The sequence below is a fragment of the Sapajus apella genome, unplaced genomic scaffold, assembly GCF_009761245.1.
Source record: "Sapajus apella isolate SASKATOON/1434 unplaced genomic scaffold, GSC_monkey_1.0 scaffold2, whole genome shotgun sequence".
Classification (NCBI taxonomy): Eukaryota; Metazoa; Chordata; class Mammalia; order Primates; family Cebidae; genus Sapajus; species Sapajus apella.
The window spans coordinates 3,615,956-3,630,306 of record NW_022436942.1 but is presented as its reverse complement, the minus strand read 5'-3'; the positions used below and the strand labels follow the sequence as shown (position 1 = coordinate 3,630,306).

General features: G+C 32.8%; 1 protein-coding gene across 1 annotated transcript in view; it reads right to left on the bottom strand.

Annotated features, from left to right (window-relative positions):
• LMNTD1 (lamin tail domain containing 1) overlaps nt 1-13,106 on the bottom strand; it is a 48,495-nt gene extending 35,389 nt beyond the window's left edge. The window contains exons 1-3 of the mRNA XM_032287097.1: nt 12,669-13,106; nt 9,472-9,704; nt 6,563-6,737 (exon numbers count right to left, since the gene is read on the bottom strand). Coding sequence (XP_032142988.1) covers nt 6,563-6,737; nt 9,472-9,704; nt 12,669-12,757 — 497 coding nt within the window. The 5' untranslated portion in view covers nt 12,758-13,106. The remainder of the gene's footprint in view (nt 1-6,562; nt 6,738-9,471; nt 9,705-12,668) is intronic.
• Between the last annotated feature and the right edge of the window lie 1,245 nt (nt 13,107-14,351).

Genomic DNA, 14,351 nt, shown 5'->3' with positions numbered 1-14,351 from the left:
ATCCTTTGGGAAATGAGTATATTTGCAGGCTCAAAATTGTTTTAAACCAGAACTATTCATGTGGTTATCATGATCTCAGTGAGGCCAATCTGAATCCAGAGCTTACCATCATTTTGACTCTAGACTTGTAGAATGCAGAATTTCTTGGGGATTGAGATGGAGGATGAGAAGTTAGCCTTCTTACTGTAGTTTGATCACATCTGAGACATCCAGAACTAAACTTGAAGCAAAGTAAGGTCTTGGATATAGGGATAGGGAGCATGTGTAACTAGTGAAAATCCTAATAATGTCTTTCCTTTGTTTCCTGTTTGCCTACAACTCCTTTTTTTTTCTGCTGCTGACAGTTATTAAACAGATCCCTAGAGATAGTGGGTGGTAGTAGGAAAGAAACAACAGCTTTGATTGAAAACAACCAAATTCATTATTATCTTCTGTTTCCAGCCAAGATGAAGTTACAGGAAATGCCTTTAGTCTTCCATCTGAAACAACTAAAAATCTGGAAAAATGTGTGAAACAATATTTTTGAAGATATTTGATACTAGTCAACAAAGAATAGTGATTCTTGAGAGACAGAAGAGAAACGTACTGAGACTTAAAATTTCTCCAGATTATTTCTAGAGAAAATTTCCCAGCTGCATCATGGAGGGTGCATCTCTCTGACTTGAGGAAATGGAGCCGAGAGCCTGGGGAGACCAAGGTGGCTGGAGGTCACAAGCAGAGTATCAAATAGGAAAAGCTGCAAAAAGAGAGAGCTCTGGCAATTTTCAGATGGTCCCTTTTGAGTATTCAGCAGATTGATCAGCACATATATTTGAGTAAATGCTCCAAGACTGTAGAGAAAGACTATTTTGAAAGAATTAGAAGGAACAGTACTTGAAGCTCTCACAGGGTAAGGAAGTTCCCACCAGCCAGACTGAAAAACCTCATGATTAATGAGGCATTGTGTAGAGTACTAAGGAGACTTTTGCCCCAGTAGTGGAGAATAACTAATAACAAAGTGAAGACATTGCCTTCTTTCTACTTCTAAAACCTAGTCCTCAAAGCCTCATACTATTTCCAAGTAACTTAAGTGGGTCCCAGAACAAAACTCAAGAATATTCATAGAAATACAAAAATATTCTAGCCCCCAAACAAGGTAAAATCCACAATTTCTGGCATATATTAAAAAATTACCAGGCATACATGTCAATACATTGACAAATACAGCTGTAACAAGGAGAAAAATCAATGAATCAAAACTGATGCAGAACTGGCACAGATGTTAGAAATAGTAGCAAAGGAAAAATCCTTATAATTGTATTTGTATGTGCAAAATGCTAGAGAGAAGACTGAACACAATATGTAGAGATAGGACTGAGATTTAAAAATACAAGGGATGGGATTAACATAATAGTAGTCATTGTAGGTGAAAAGATCAGTGAACATGAAGACATAATAAGAGATATTATTCAGAAAGAAACAATCAGAGGAAAAAAGTACATAAAAAAATAAAAAAATAACAGAGCATTAGTAAACTGCGGTACAACTTCAAGTGACCTAATATATGTGAAATTGGAGCCCTTTAAAAGGAGAGAGGAAGCAGGGACAAAAAACATTTGAAGAAATAGTGGTCAAAAATTTTCCAAATTTTTAAGATTTAAAATCTTTAAATATGCAAATGAAAAAAGTGTAACAACCCCAAGCACAATAAATTTGAAGAAAGTTATACCAGGCACATCATAATCAAATCTCCCAAAAACGATGATAATGAGAAACATCTTAGAAGCAGAATGAGGGGGAAAAATGAGACATATTTGTGCAGAGGAACAAATCTAAGAATGACAGAAAATGTATTAGAAACGATGTAGGCAAATGGTAGTAGAGCAAGATCTTGAAAATATTGGAGAAATGAGAAAAACTGGGACAAAGAGAAAACAAATAACAAGATGGTCGACTTAACCTAATCATATAAATGATAACCTTAAATGTAAATAGTTTAAATGCCCCAATGAAAAGACAGAAATTTTCAGATTGTCTAAAACAGCAAGTCTCAACTGTAAGTGCTACCTATAAAATATGCATTCAAAATATAAAGACACAAATAGTTCAAAAGTTAAAGTATGGAAAATGATATACCATGCTAACACCAGTAAAAAGAAAGCTGCTGTGGCTATGTTAATTTCAGACAAAATAGATTTCAGAACAAAGAATATTGCCAGAATAAAGAGTGATTTTATAGTGATAACATCTCATAGCAAAGCTTTAGAATACATAAAACAAAAATGATTGAATTGCAAGGGAGAAATTAACAAATCTACAACTTTAGTAGATATAAATACCCCTCTCTCAATAATTGATACAAGTAGACAAAAAATCAGCAAAAAGACAGTAGACAACCAACATGTCATGGTTTACATGAAATGCTCTACTAAACAACAGCAGAATATGTATTCTTTTCAAGTGTACCTAGACCATTTATCAGAATGATTAATGTGCTGGCTATAAAACAAGTCTCAGTAAATATAAAAGGATTCATGTCTTACAAAATATGTTATTTGACCACAATGGAATTTAATTAGAAATCAATAGCAAGAAGATATCTGGAAAATCACTGGAACTGAAAAATATGTAAAACACTTTGAAAATGAATAACACTTTTCAATTATCCAAGGATCAATAAGAAAATAAAAATTAGAAAGTATTTTGAACTGAATAAAAATAAAAATACAATATATTAACATTTTGTGGGATGCCACTAAGCTGTACTTAGAGGAAAATTTATAACACTAAATACCTGTAGTAGCAGAAAAGAAGAAGGTATCAAATCAATGACCTGAAATTTCACCTTAAGAAATTAGGGGAGGGGAAAAAAAGCAAATAAAGCCAGAAATATACAGAAGAGAGGGAACATAGACCAAAATGAAAATCAATCAGATAAAAAACAAAAAATAGGGGAAACCAACATAATCAAACATACGTTCTTTGAGGAGCTCAATAAAACTAAATCTCTAGTGATACTGATCAGAAAAAAGAGAAGATATAGATGACCATATGAGAAATGAGAAACGTGATACCAATAAAGATTCTACGGTTATTAAAAGGTTAATAAAGGAATATTATAAATGACATTATGCCAAAAAATTTGACAACTTAGATAAAATGGACAAATTTCTTGAAAGACACGAACTACCCAAGCTTATTCAAGAGGAAATAATTAGGATAGCCTAATATCTATTTAAAAATAATTTACAGTTTTAAAACTTTACCACAAAGAAATTCCAGGCCCAGATGGCTTCACTATTAAGTTCTATAAGACATTTATGAAAAAGAAAAAAAATTACTTCTACACAATCTCTTATAGAAAAGGATAAAGGAGAGACTATATCCCATCTCATTCCATGAAGAGTAGAATTATCCTGACACCAAAACAGACAAGGACATTATAGGAAAAGAAAACTACAGACCAATAATCTTTAAAAACATTGATGCAAAAATTTGAAACAATATTTTAACAAATAGAATTCAACAGTATATTAAAAAATAAACATTATGTCCAAGTGTTTATTTTAATAGTACAGGGATGATTTAACATTAAAAAATGAAAAACCATATGATGATCTCAATAGATGCATAAAAAGTATCTGATATAATCCAACACCATAGATAAACACCAACTTTTTATTTGTTGACCTTTATTAGTCTCAATTTCACTTATTTTTCTCTGATCTTTATTATTTCTTTTCTTCTACTAATTTGCAGTTTGTTTTTTTCTTGCTTTCCAAGTTCTTCTCTGATCTTTATTATTTATTTTCTTCTAATTTTCAGTTTGATTTTTCTTGCTTTCCTAGTTCCTTGAGATGCCTTGTTAGGTTGTTTACTTGAAGCTTTTTGAAGCTTTTTTACTCTTTTGATATAGGTGTTTATTGCTATAAACTTCCCTTTTAGTACTGATTTTATTGTACCCCATAGATTTTGGTATGTTGTGTTTCCATTTCCATTTGTTTCAAGACATTTTTAAGTTTTCTTCTCAATTTCCTCACTGATCCATTGGTTGCTCAGAAGTGTGTTACTTAATTTCCATGTGTTTGTGTATTTTCCCAGGTTCCTCTTGTTATTGATTTCTGGTTTTATTCCATTGTGATCACAAAAATACTTGATAGAATTTTTACTTTTTTGATATTTGTTCTGTGGCTTAAGAGAGTCTATTCAGGAGAATCCTCCATGTGCTGATGAAAAGAATGTGTATTCTGCAGCAATTGGGTGAAATGTTCTGCAAATGTCAGGCCTAGTTGGTCTAGTGTACAATTTAACTCTGCTGTTTCTTTGTGATTTTTTTGGTCTGGTTCATCTGTCCATTTCTGAGAATAGGATGTTAACGTGCCCTACTACTTATTGCAGTCTATATCTCTGTTTAAATCTATCCATGCTTGCTTTATATACTTGTGAGCTTTGATGTTGGGTGCACAGAAATTATAATTATTATGTCTTCTTGCTGAATTGACCCCTTTATCATTATACAGTGACCTTCTTTGTCTCTTTTTATAGTCATTGATTTGTAGTCTATTTTATCTGATATAAGCACAGCTATTCCTACTCCTTTTTGGTTTTCAGTTGAATGGACTATGCTTTTCCATCCCTTCACTTTCAGTCTATATGTGTCTTTGTAGATGAAGTGGGTTTCTTGTAGGCAGCACATAGCTGGATTTTGTTTCTTTATTCCTTAAGCCACTCTATGCCTTTTAATTTGAAAATTGAGTCCATTTTACATTCAGTATTAAGAACTTATTCTTTTTTTTTTTTTTTTTTGGTTGTTTTGTAACTCGTCTCTTCCTTTTGTCCTTTGTTACTATATTCTTTTGTGGTTAAGTAACTTTCTTTGGTAGTGTTTTAATTCATTGCTTTTTACTTTTTGTGAATCTATTATAGGTTTTGTATTGTGGTTACATGAGGCTTATGAAAAACATCTTACAGCTATAACAAGTTATTTTAAAGAGATGAATACTTAAATCACAACGGAAAGAATAGAAAAAATAGAAACAAAGGAAAAAAACAAAACAGAAAAACACCTCTAGACTTGAACTTCATTCTTCCACATTTTGACTGTTGGTTTTCTCAATTTACATATTTTTATACTGCCTATCTCTTAGCAGATTACTATAGCTATTACTGTTTTTGATAGAATTGTCTTTTGGGATTCATGCTAATGAGTGGATTGCACACCACCATTAAAATCATGGAGTTTTCCATGTACTTAATTTTACCAGAAGTTTTGTACCTTCAAATGTTTTCTTTTTGTACATTAGTGTTTTTTTCTTTCAGATTGAATAACTCCCTTTAGCATTTCTTATAAGATAGGTTCGGTGGTGGTGGATTCTCTTAGCTTTTCTTTGGGAAGGATTTTATCTCTTCATATTTGGAAAATAGCTTGGCTGGATACAGTATTCTTGGATAGCAGGGTTTTAACACATTGAAAACATTTTCTCATTCCCTCCTGACCTACATGGTTTCCACTGAGAAGTCTGTTGTTAGACAAATTCTTTTTTCCTGCAGCTTTTAGGCTCTTCTCTTTGTCCTTGACCTCTGGAGAGCTTAATGATTATATGAATATTTTTCACTTTTCTGTGGCCTCAGGAATTGTCTCATCCTCATATTTGGGTTCTGAGATACTGCTGATGATAATGATAATCTTGGCACTGTATATTTGTTTTTGTTTTCTGGGGTGGCTAGATAGGGATTGAAGAGAGCTTGCTTCCACACTACCATTTTTAATATCATTGAATTTTAACAGAATCTTTAAACATTGTATGCTGTTCCAAATTGCTCATCATTTTAACATAGTAGGTACTGAATGAAGGATCTGATGAGGTGTTTTTAGACAGTTGAGCAAATGTTTAGGCATTCTCTACTGTTAAATTGTAATAGGGCATGAGTGATTGATTTTAGGAAACATGGCATAAAGGGAGAGAAAATTTCCTTCATATTGACCCTCAACTCTGTTTTCTTTTAGCCTTCTAATGACTTTTATTAACATGGACTTATTACTAACATTTCAAATTCAATATGTTGTTCATGTAATAAGTAAAGCAGGGTTATATTAACATAAATGAATAGATCTTAACTCTTTTATTTTAGTCCTAATATTAACTTTCGTCCTGATCAGTTTTTTTTTTTGGTAGAAACTAATGGTCATAAAAATGGATCAATGAGGTAAACATTTATCTTTCTCCTTCTGTCTTGAACTCAAGAGCTACTAGAATAAAATATATGTATATTAGATCCATCTAAATAATTCACCAACAATAAAAAAGTATCTTGAACAACTGAGTTGACCCAATTAGTAAAGATTATGTGGCACTGTTTATTCTGGCATCTTTGAATAATTCACATTTCTTGTTTGGTTCTTTAGACCATTATATCAATTCATTTTAATTGATCAGAAGATGAAACAGTTATATTTCAATGAACTGATTAGTGTTTTAGATAAGATAATGCATATAACAAAGATTATAACTTTATTTTCTACTGATTTATTGGTCCTACCCCAACAGAAGATATTAAGTAGTTCAAATTATAAAATATGTACCTGGAGGTAAATTGGCCAACTTCTTCAAGAATCATAGAAAAGTATTTGAAAGTTTTCTCAGTGTAGCTTGAGTGTGCTATACGTTTTTTTGAATCACCAAACAAAGAAAGAAAATAATCTTCTCCATCCCCAATTATGGATGATTCATCATGTTTCTTTGGAACAATGAAGGCATCTTTCAAACAAACCAAAGAAGGAAACAACCAGGAGAGAAGTAAGTAAAATGACATTAAAAGGATCCAAAGCCATTATCCTTATTCTCTGATTCTACAAAATTATATGTTTATATTTTAATATCACTATCAAACTTAATGAGGTTAGAAGCTTTAAACAAAAGTCTTTAAAATAATCAGTAAGTGAATAGTTACAGTGGCATCTTCAATTCCTAGAGATTATTTCAGTTATCTTAAATAATAAATTCTATCATTAGCTTAATGACTATTTAACTGATTATTTAGTTGTGCTAGAAGCATCATCAATTTGGGAATAGGGAAAACATTTGAGTTTTTCAGACTTGGATATGTTACGTATAAATATAGCCTTATTCTACTTTATGTTTGCTAACTTCCCAAATGGCTACCCATAAATTAAAGCCTCATATGAATCCTTTCCTACAATGGTTAGTACTTTTGCCAGGTAAATACTTAAACTACTATTTAATTAAGATACTTTATTAGAAAGATAAAGTGATGTGCAATCAGATTGTAGTATCTTATTAGAAGTTTGCTCTTTTAAATCCTTACTACTTTGATTCAAATACAAAATAGGTTTCATAATTTTGAACAGAAAGAGCCATTCTGGACAAATCTAACAATATATTTACAAAGAAAGAGTTACACTGCAAAGATGCATCATGATGAAGTGGAAAGAACAACGTGTCTTACATTTAGACAGACTTGCAATTTTATTTCAGTACTGCCATTTACTAAGCCAAGTGATATAAATTTTCCAAGTTTCCACTTTCCTGAACATAAAATGAAGATACCACTACCTTATGTAAAAAGATAAGAGAGTTGGAGATCATGCAGATAAGTGTCTAGATAATGTTTAACATTTATCTGATAATAAATGAAAGCTATTATAACAGTACAAGAGTTTTGGTTAATGTGACTCTGTCCAAGATCCTCAAAGGATTAAGACAATCTAGAGTTTGAATCTTATATCTTTAGCAAAACCAAAACAAGGTGAAAAATACAAAGGAATAAAATAATAATATTTAAAGAAAATTCTTCTAAATATTTTGTTGGAATTAAATCAGTTCATTCTCAGTCAAGTACTTCCTTAATCCTTAAATTCCTTTGGGGAAGGATAATATATGGCATATTTCCTAACGGCTCCTCTTGAGAGATAAAACTCTTGGTATTCCAAAAGGAAAGAAGACACATTAATTTCGGTCCCTGTTGTTATTTTGTCTAGAACAAAAGATGGCAATGAACCAAGTGCAACAAATCTCAGTGAAACTAGGCATCTATCTACAGAAGCAGAATCTACAGTAATGGAAGACAGTAGGAAAAGACTACATCCCAATTCAGCTCCCATCTTGTAAGGGGAAGCCACTATATTTCATTATTTTTGCCCTATTACAAGAAGCAAAAGTTTAACCCAAATATAGAACATATGCCATGATGATATAATGACAAATGATAGAAAATCTTTTCTTCCCAGGTCTAAAATTTGTATTCGTGTTTTCAGCATATGGGTTTTGGTCATCTTAAAGGTCAGTGTAAACTTAGGAGTTCTTCTTGGGAAATTTTATACTCTTCAAACAAAAAATGAAACATAGGGAATATGACCATAATGGCAGGAGAACAAAACACTAACCCATGTCAAAAAATTTTTTAAATATGAGAAACAAAATGAAATATATTAAAAACAAAATGAATTATAGACAAAGGGCAGCCAGGCTATAAATGGGCACATAATCGTAGAGGATAATGGAGGTATCAGATAGTCACCAGACTATTTGTGCTATTAGTTTTGAAACTTAGTTGATTGGCAATTGAAACACAGACCCCAAATCTAGTCTATTTTAAAAGAAGGTGATTACAGGTACATTCAGATGCACAACTAATGTTTATTGAGTACCGATTATGTGCTAGGTAGTTTTCATAAATATTTAATCCTTAGGATAGCTCTGTGACATTTCTATTTTAATCCCTATTTTGCAGTTGTGGGGGAAATGAGATGCAGAAATGTTAAGTACTCTACATAAAGCCTAACACTGTAGAAAAACAGTAGGTCCTGTGTTTCAAAGGATGAGAGTGTTGTCAGTAAACCATGAAAACATACCCTCAAAGTTCCCTAAACATGGGGAGAAACAAACACCCTGGAGTGGGGGTATTGCTGAGTACATTGTTGACAATAGTCAAAACTTTACTTTTTATTATTTTAGTGCTGTTTTCATTTTCCTTTTTTTCAAATTCTCTTTACTGTTTTCCCATTTTATCTACATTATTTTATAGCTACTTTATATTTTTTCTTTCTCTCATCTGTCTTTCCGTTCCTTACTTAAGCCATATATCAACTAAAGACACAAAATACACAAGATGTGGTTTAATCCTGGTAGTGTTCAGAGGAAGGACAGTTAACACTATAAATTGGAATTTTGAATTCTCTAGCAATTCTGATGTATGTTAGTCAACTCATGAACCATCATGATAACTCAAGATATCTTAATTATAAGGATGATATATTTGGCACATACAGTACATGTATGTGGCCTGAATTTAAGACTCCAGTTCTAGGATCAGTGATGACCATAGTTAAGTTACTTTTCATAGGATGTTAAGAAGTTAGCATTTTGGGGTTCTAATAATAAAACATCATTCTGGCTAAGAGTCACATAAACAATCTATTGAAATATATGCTTTAAAAGTACTCTAAAAATATGAGGTCCATATTTTGCTTACCCGAGCTGTCTTCCTCTTGGGAACCATTACCTCCAGTAGCTTTAGAAGCCAATTGTCCAGTTGTTGATATAGTTATTCCACTAATCCGAGGACTAGATAGATTGTAGCCAAGAGTTATTCCACTGGATAATGAAGATGACAATGACAGTGTTGTGGCAACTGAACCCGTTATCTTTCGTTTTTGAAAATGTACTGAAGAATGTACTGGGGGATCTCCAAGTTTGTCTTCTCTTCTGTGTATAAAAATTATAATAAATAAAATAAATAAATTGGAAAGTCAAAGTGGCTGTGAATAAAAGAAGCATGGGCTATCATTATTACCCAGAATTCTGCTTTTCAAAGGTAGTATGCATCCAACACAAGCACAATAACATCTTGTATTTCTAGTGTTAACAACTGAAATAAAACACTTTATTATCAATTTTTTTATATGCTTTTAAAATATTTGAAAATTAATAAATTCCTATTATAAAAGGTTCTGAAAACGTGTAACTAGAAAAAAGATAATAATAATCACTACAATGCCACCACCAAGACATTTTACTATCTCCTTCCGGGCTTTTAAATGTATGTTTTACTCTAAGTTGGGACTTTATAAGCCATTTATACCTCCACTTTGATCACTTATCATATTTCCCCTTTCCATTATCATAAGATCATGATTATAATTCTGGTTTAATATATTCTTGTTTCCTATATACCCTTTTCCTTTAATTCCTGTTGCTGCTTAACCAACTTTTCTATTTAATTAAGATTGTTTAGTTAATGTCTGCCTTCAAATAAACTCTGCATGTTTGTGTATGTATGTGTATTGGTGGGAATGACAGAAAAGAGGGAGAATATCATTTTCATATACTACTTTTATAAGTGACTCTTACTATGAACAAAGATTTTCCTTTCTTTTTTATAACTATGAAAGCATTTGTTAACTAGTGCACAAGGTCCATAAGCTACAGTAGTATTATTTTACAAGTTAAACAACACTTTCATAACATGAATCATGAAAAGACTTAGGACATTTCATTTTATGAGTCACATTGAGGCTCTTCCCGGTGATCTCAAAGTAATTTTGGTGGGTGCATGTGTGCACGTGTGTTCAGTGCTTAAATTAAATTGTGAACAAAGTCCTCAAGTCCAAACCCTTTATTTCTTTGAAAAACGGGACAAATGGCCAGTTCAACCATCTCCTTTATGGGGTCCACATATCTATCCACTATAAGTCAGGAACTAATTATTTTACCTCCATGAATGATCTCTGTTTTGATCTATTTCTCAGAGCTTTTATAAAGTTATTTTAGCTAGTTTCTTTTAGGTTCTTATAGGAGAATGAGGGCCTGGAGTTTCCTACTTGCTGCTGTCACCCTCAATATCTCTTTGTTTACCAAGAGGTATTCACAATCATTTTGTTCTACAATTTGATATTTCCTTTATCAGAAATCTTATACCTGGAGTTTTGTATTCAAAACTAGACTGCTCTATATGTGCCTTTCAGAAGACACAGATGTCTCAGGCAAATTTTTAAAATAATTAAATGGCATTGGCTTTGAAAATGTCATGACTACTGGCCCAGTGCTTAATAAGCATGTACACTTAACATCCTGCTGACACTCCAAGCATTCCTATTTTCCAGAAAAGCTCTTACCCATAAAGATACGCTATTGAGTATGACCGTAGAGGTAGTGGGAAGGAGACTTTAGAGGTAAATTGTCAGATTACAGATATTTCATCTTTGTTCAACATGAGGCAGGATTGTATGACAGGACTTCTCCCTGACATTGACTATAACAGCAGAGAAGTACTTTTTTCTTTCAACATTCCTTACATCTGGGTTTCATAACTGACTGGCTATTCTTTTTGGCATGTTCATCTTATAAGCTTTCAATTTTTTCCTCTAGTAAACAATAGCATTTTAAAATAAATTTAATTCCACAAAAGATTCCCAATAAGCCTTAATAAAATCTTTGCAATCAGAGAAACCTGTCCTGGAGATATAGGGTGTTCTTATTTTGGCAGGTGAATAAGAAGTTTCTTTTCTTTTATTTTTTTTGTGAGATGGTCTTGCTTTGTCATCCTGGCTGACTGCAACCACCAGCTCCTGGGTTCAAGTGATCCTCTTGACTCAGCCTCCCAAGTAGCTGAGACTACAGGCACATGATGCCATGCCTGCTAATTTTGAAAAAAATTTTGTAGACATGTGGTGTTGCTATGTTGCCCAGGCTGGTCTCTAAGGCCTGGCACCAAGTGATTCTTTTGCCTTGGCCTCCCAAACTGCTAGAATTACAGGCATGAGCCACTGTGCCTGGTTGAATAAGAAATTTCTAATGGCTGCACATGTCCCTGGAAGAGCTGAGACATTTCAGGAATGAACTCATGTGATACAGCCCATCATCTGAACCTTCCACTTGTCAACCTATTAGACTCCTTTTGGAAGATGAGTGATTTTTCTCAGTGCTTAGTTAATTTTCCCTTAAGCAAAAGTAATTTTCGAAGCCCTTTTTGGTATTTCAGTTTCTCTGTAATTGGTTAACATTAAACCAGGGGCACTTACAAAGGCTCAGTTTTAGCATTTCAATGTTACTTCAGGAGATGCTGCGCTGATAATATTGACAATGATCATTTCTCAGAGGACCCCTAAGAACAAATATTTAAAAATGGACTTGGATTGAACAATAAACATAGGACTTCTAGGTCCAAAGTAACAATAGCTTTAAATTCTGTATACTCAATAATAAGTCAATTTTAAAGAAAACATTGGAAAACCAATGGTAATGCTTTAGTTGATGAAAGATTTATATTAAATGTAAAAATAGGGATTATAATTTTATATAACATTCTCACAGACATTTACAAAACCAACGTTCTGGTAATTTCTTTTTGTCCTCAGGTCTGTAAAATAGTTCTAGAAAGGAACTATTTCTGTAAATTGCCTTAACATATTAAACGGGAACTTTGGAATCTCAGCTAGGTCTTACATGATAGAGATCTGTCCAGGTGGATTTTTATACTTCTCAAGGGCTAGAACCTTATAAAACAGTAGTTGTGGAAGTCGTTGTATGCTACAGTTCATTATTTCTAGAAAATTTGTGGGATCTATTCTAGTTCTGCTTCATAAGAGTAATAAAACAAAAGAGGTCAAGCATACCATCATTCCTTCTCTATAACTCAGCTCTGCTCTCGTCTCATCTATGCATACTCACTGCTCTTGTTTCTCCATCTTATCTTCCTGCTTGTCGACTTTATTCTGCATTGCCTCTGGAGCTTCCTGAATGTCTTGTGTATCTTTCATCTTGGCTAGAAGAGAAGTCTCTTTTCTTTCCTAGGAAAGCAGATCATGACATCAGACAGTGAATATCACTAAGGTTCAAGGCAGATTTTTCTTTTGAAAGTGACCTTACCTGTTAATCCAACTACCTTCAAGCATCAGCCAGGTTTAATAATTTCTTTACCAAACTGGTACCAGAACCAGAATTCTCATGCGAATGTGTAAGTATCAACATAGCCAATCCTGATCTTGACTAAGGGTATCAGACAAACTATGGTGAAGGTGGTTAGCATTCACTGGAAGCAGTTTGAGAGACAGGGCAGTGACTTGGCAAAGAGAACTTTATGACTACAATTTTTGTATCTGGCCAACACTGCCTCTTAGAACTATGAGGTAATGTCTCCATGGTAACCAAGTTCCAGTTTCTGAACAATTACTATGTTGATGCTGCACCTTTTTTGCAGTTTGCAGACATTAAACAATGTAACTTGCTCTTAGGAGAGCCCTATCTTCCACCAGACTTTGCCACCAAAATTTTTGATATCTTGTTTTATGTAAGAGTCAGGCCAGGATGTAAATACTGGAGAAATTAATCACAACTCTTTTTTTTTGTTTGTCTTTCTCTCTCTCGACAAATACTTTGAACACATGGAACCAGCTAGGCATCAAGAATAGAAACCATAAAACTTCAATGCAAAAAGTCTGTTGGTAGAAATAGTAAAATCAAAGCCAGAACACCTAAATTCTTCTCCTAGTTATGCCAGCAGTGTGATTTAGAAGAAACCACTTAATTCAGTTTCTGCTCTGTGTAAAACACCCGCACTTAATATTTCATGATAATGATACTATGACAATAAAATTAGCAAATATGAAAGTCCGTGATCCAGAACAGTAAGATATATAAATGGTGATTACTAGATGAGTGAGTTTATTAAAAATATTTGATAAGATTCTACTATTTATTAAAAACTGGCTAGGTACCATAAATAAACATTATCTACTTTCAAAAATAACACTAAAATATCTTCAAATACAGATTTGAAAATAATTTTTAGAGACAATAAAGGAACTGTTTTAAAAAGCCAAAAGAAAAAGGCAAGATGTATATCATATAATAAGGTAAGTTAATGGAAAGTAATCAGTTGACTGTATTTTCTTCATCTCAGAGATGTAGCACAATTCTTTATGAACATTATGGGCCAATTATTTAAATATAGCATCAGAAGGTTTATAAATTTTTACCTATGCTTAACAAAGAATTAAAAATGGGCTTGTCATTTCCTGTCACTCTCCCAGTCTCCCTACTTGTACCAGTGTGGATGGTTTCCTAGCTGTTAAAAATTTCTCTACTTGAACTGCATATATTAGCATGAAGTCATTATGACCTCATTGGTTTTATCAGAGATACTGCTCATAATTTCCAACATATTTTAGAGAAATAAAATTCTGTCAGCTGAGAAGAACGTGAAGGCTTTAAATTTGCAAGTGTTTCAATATTCATTCCCCATGCAAGATATTTTTCTTATTTCCTTTTCTAAAATTACTGCATACATGCAATGAAAACCAATTTCGTGTTTTATTTTTGCTTAAACTAATTTAGTGGTTTTCAACAGAGGAC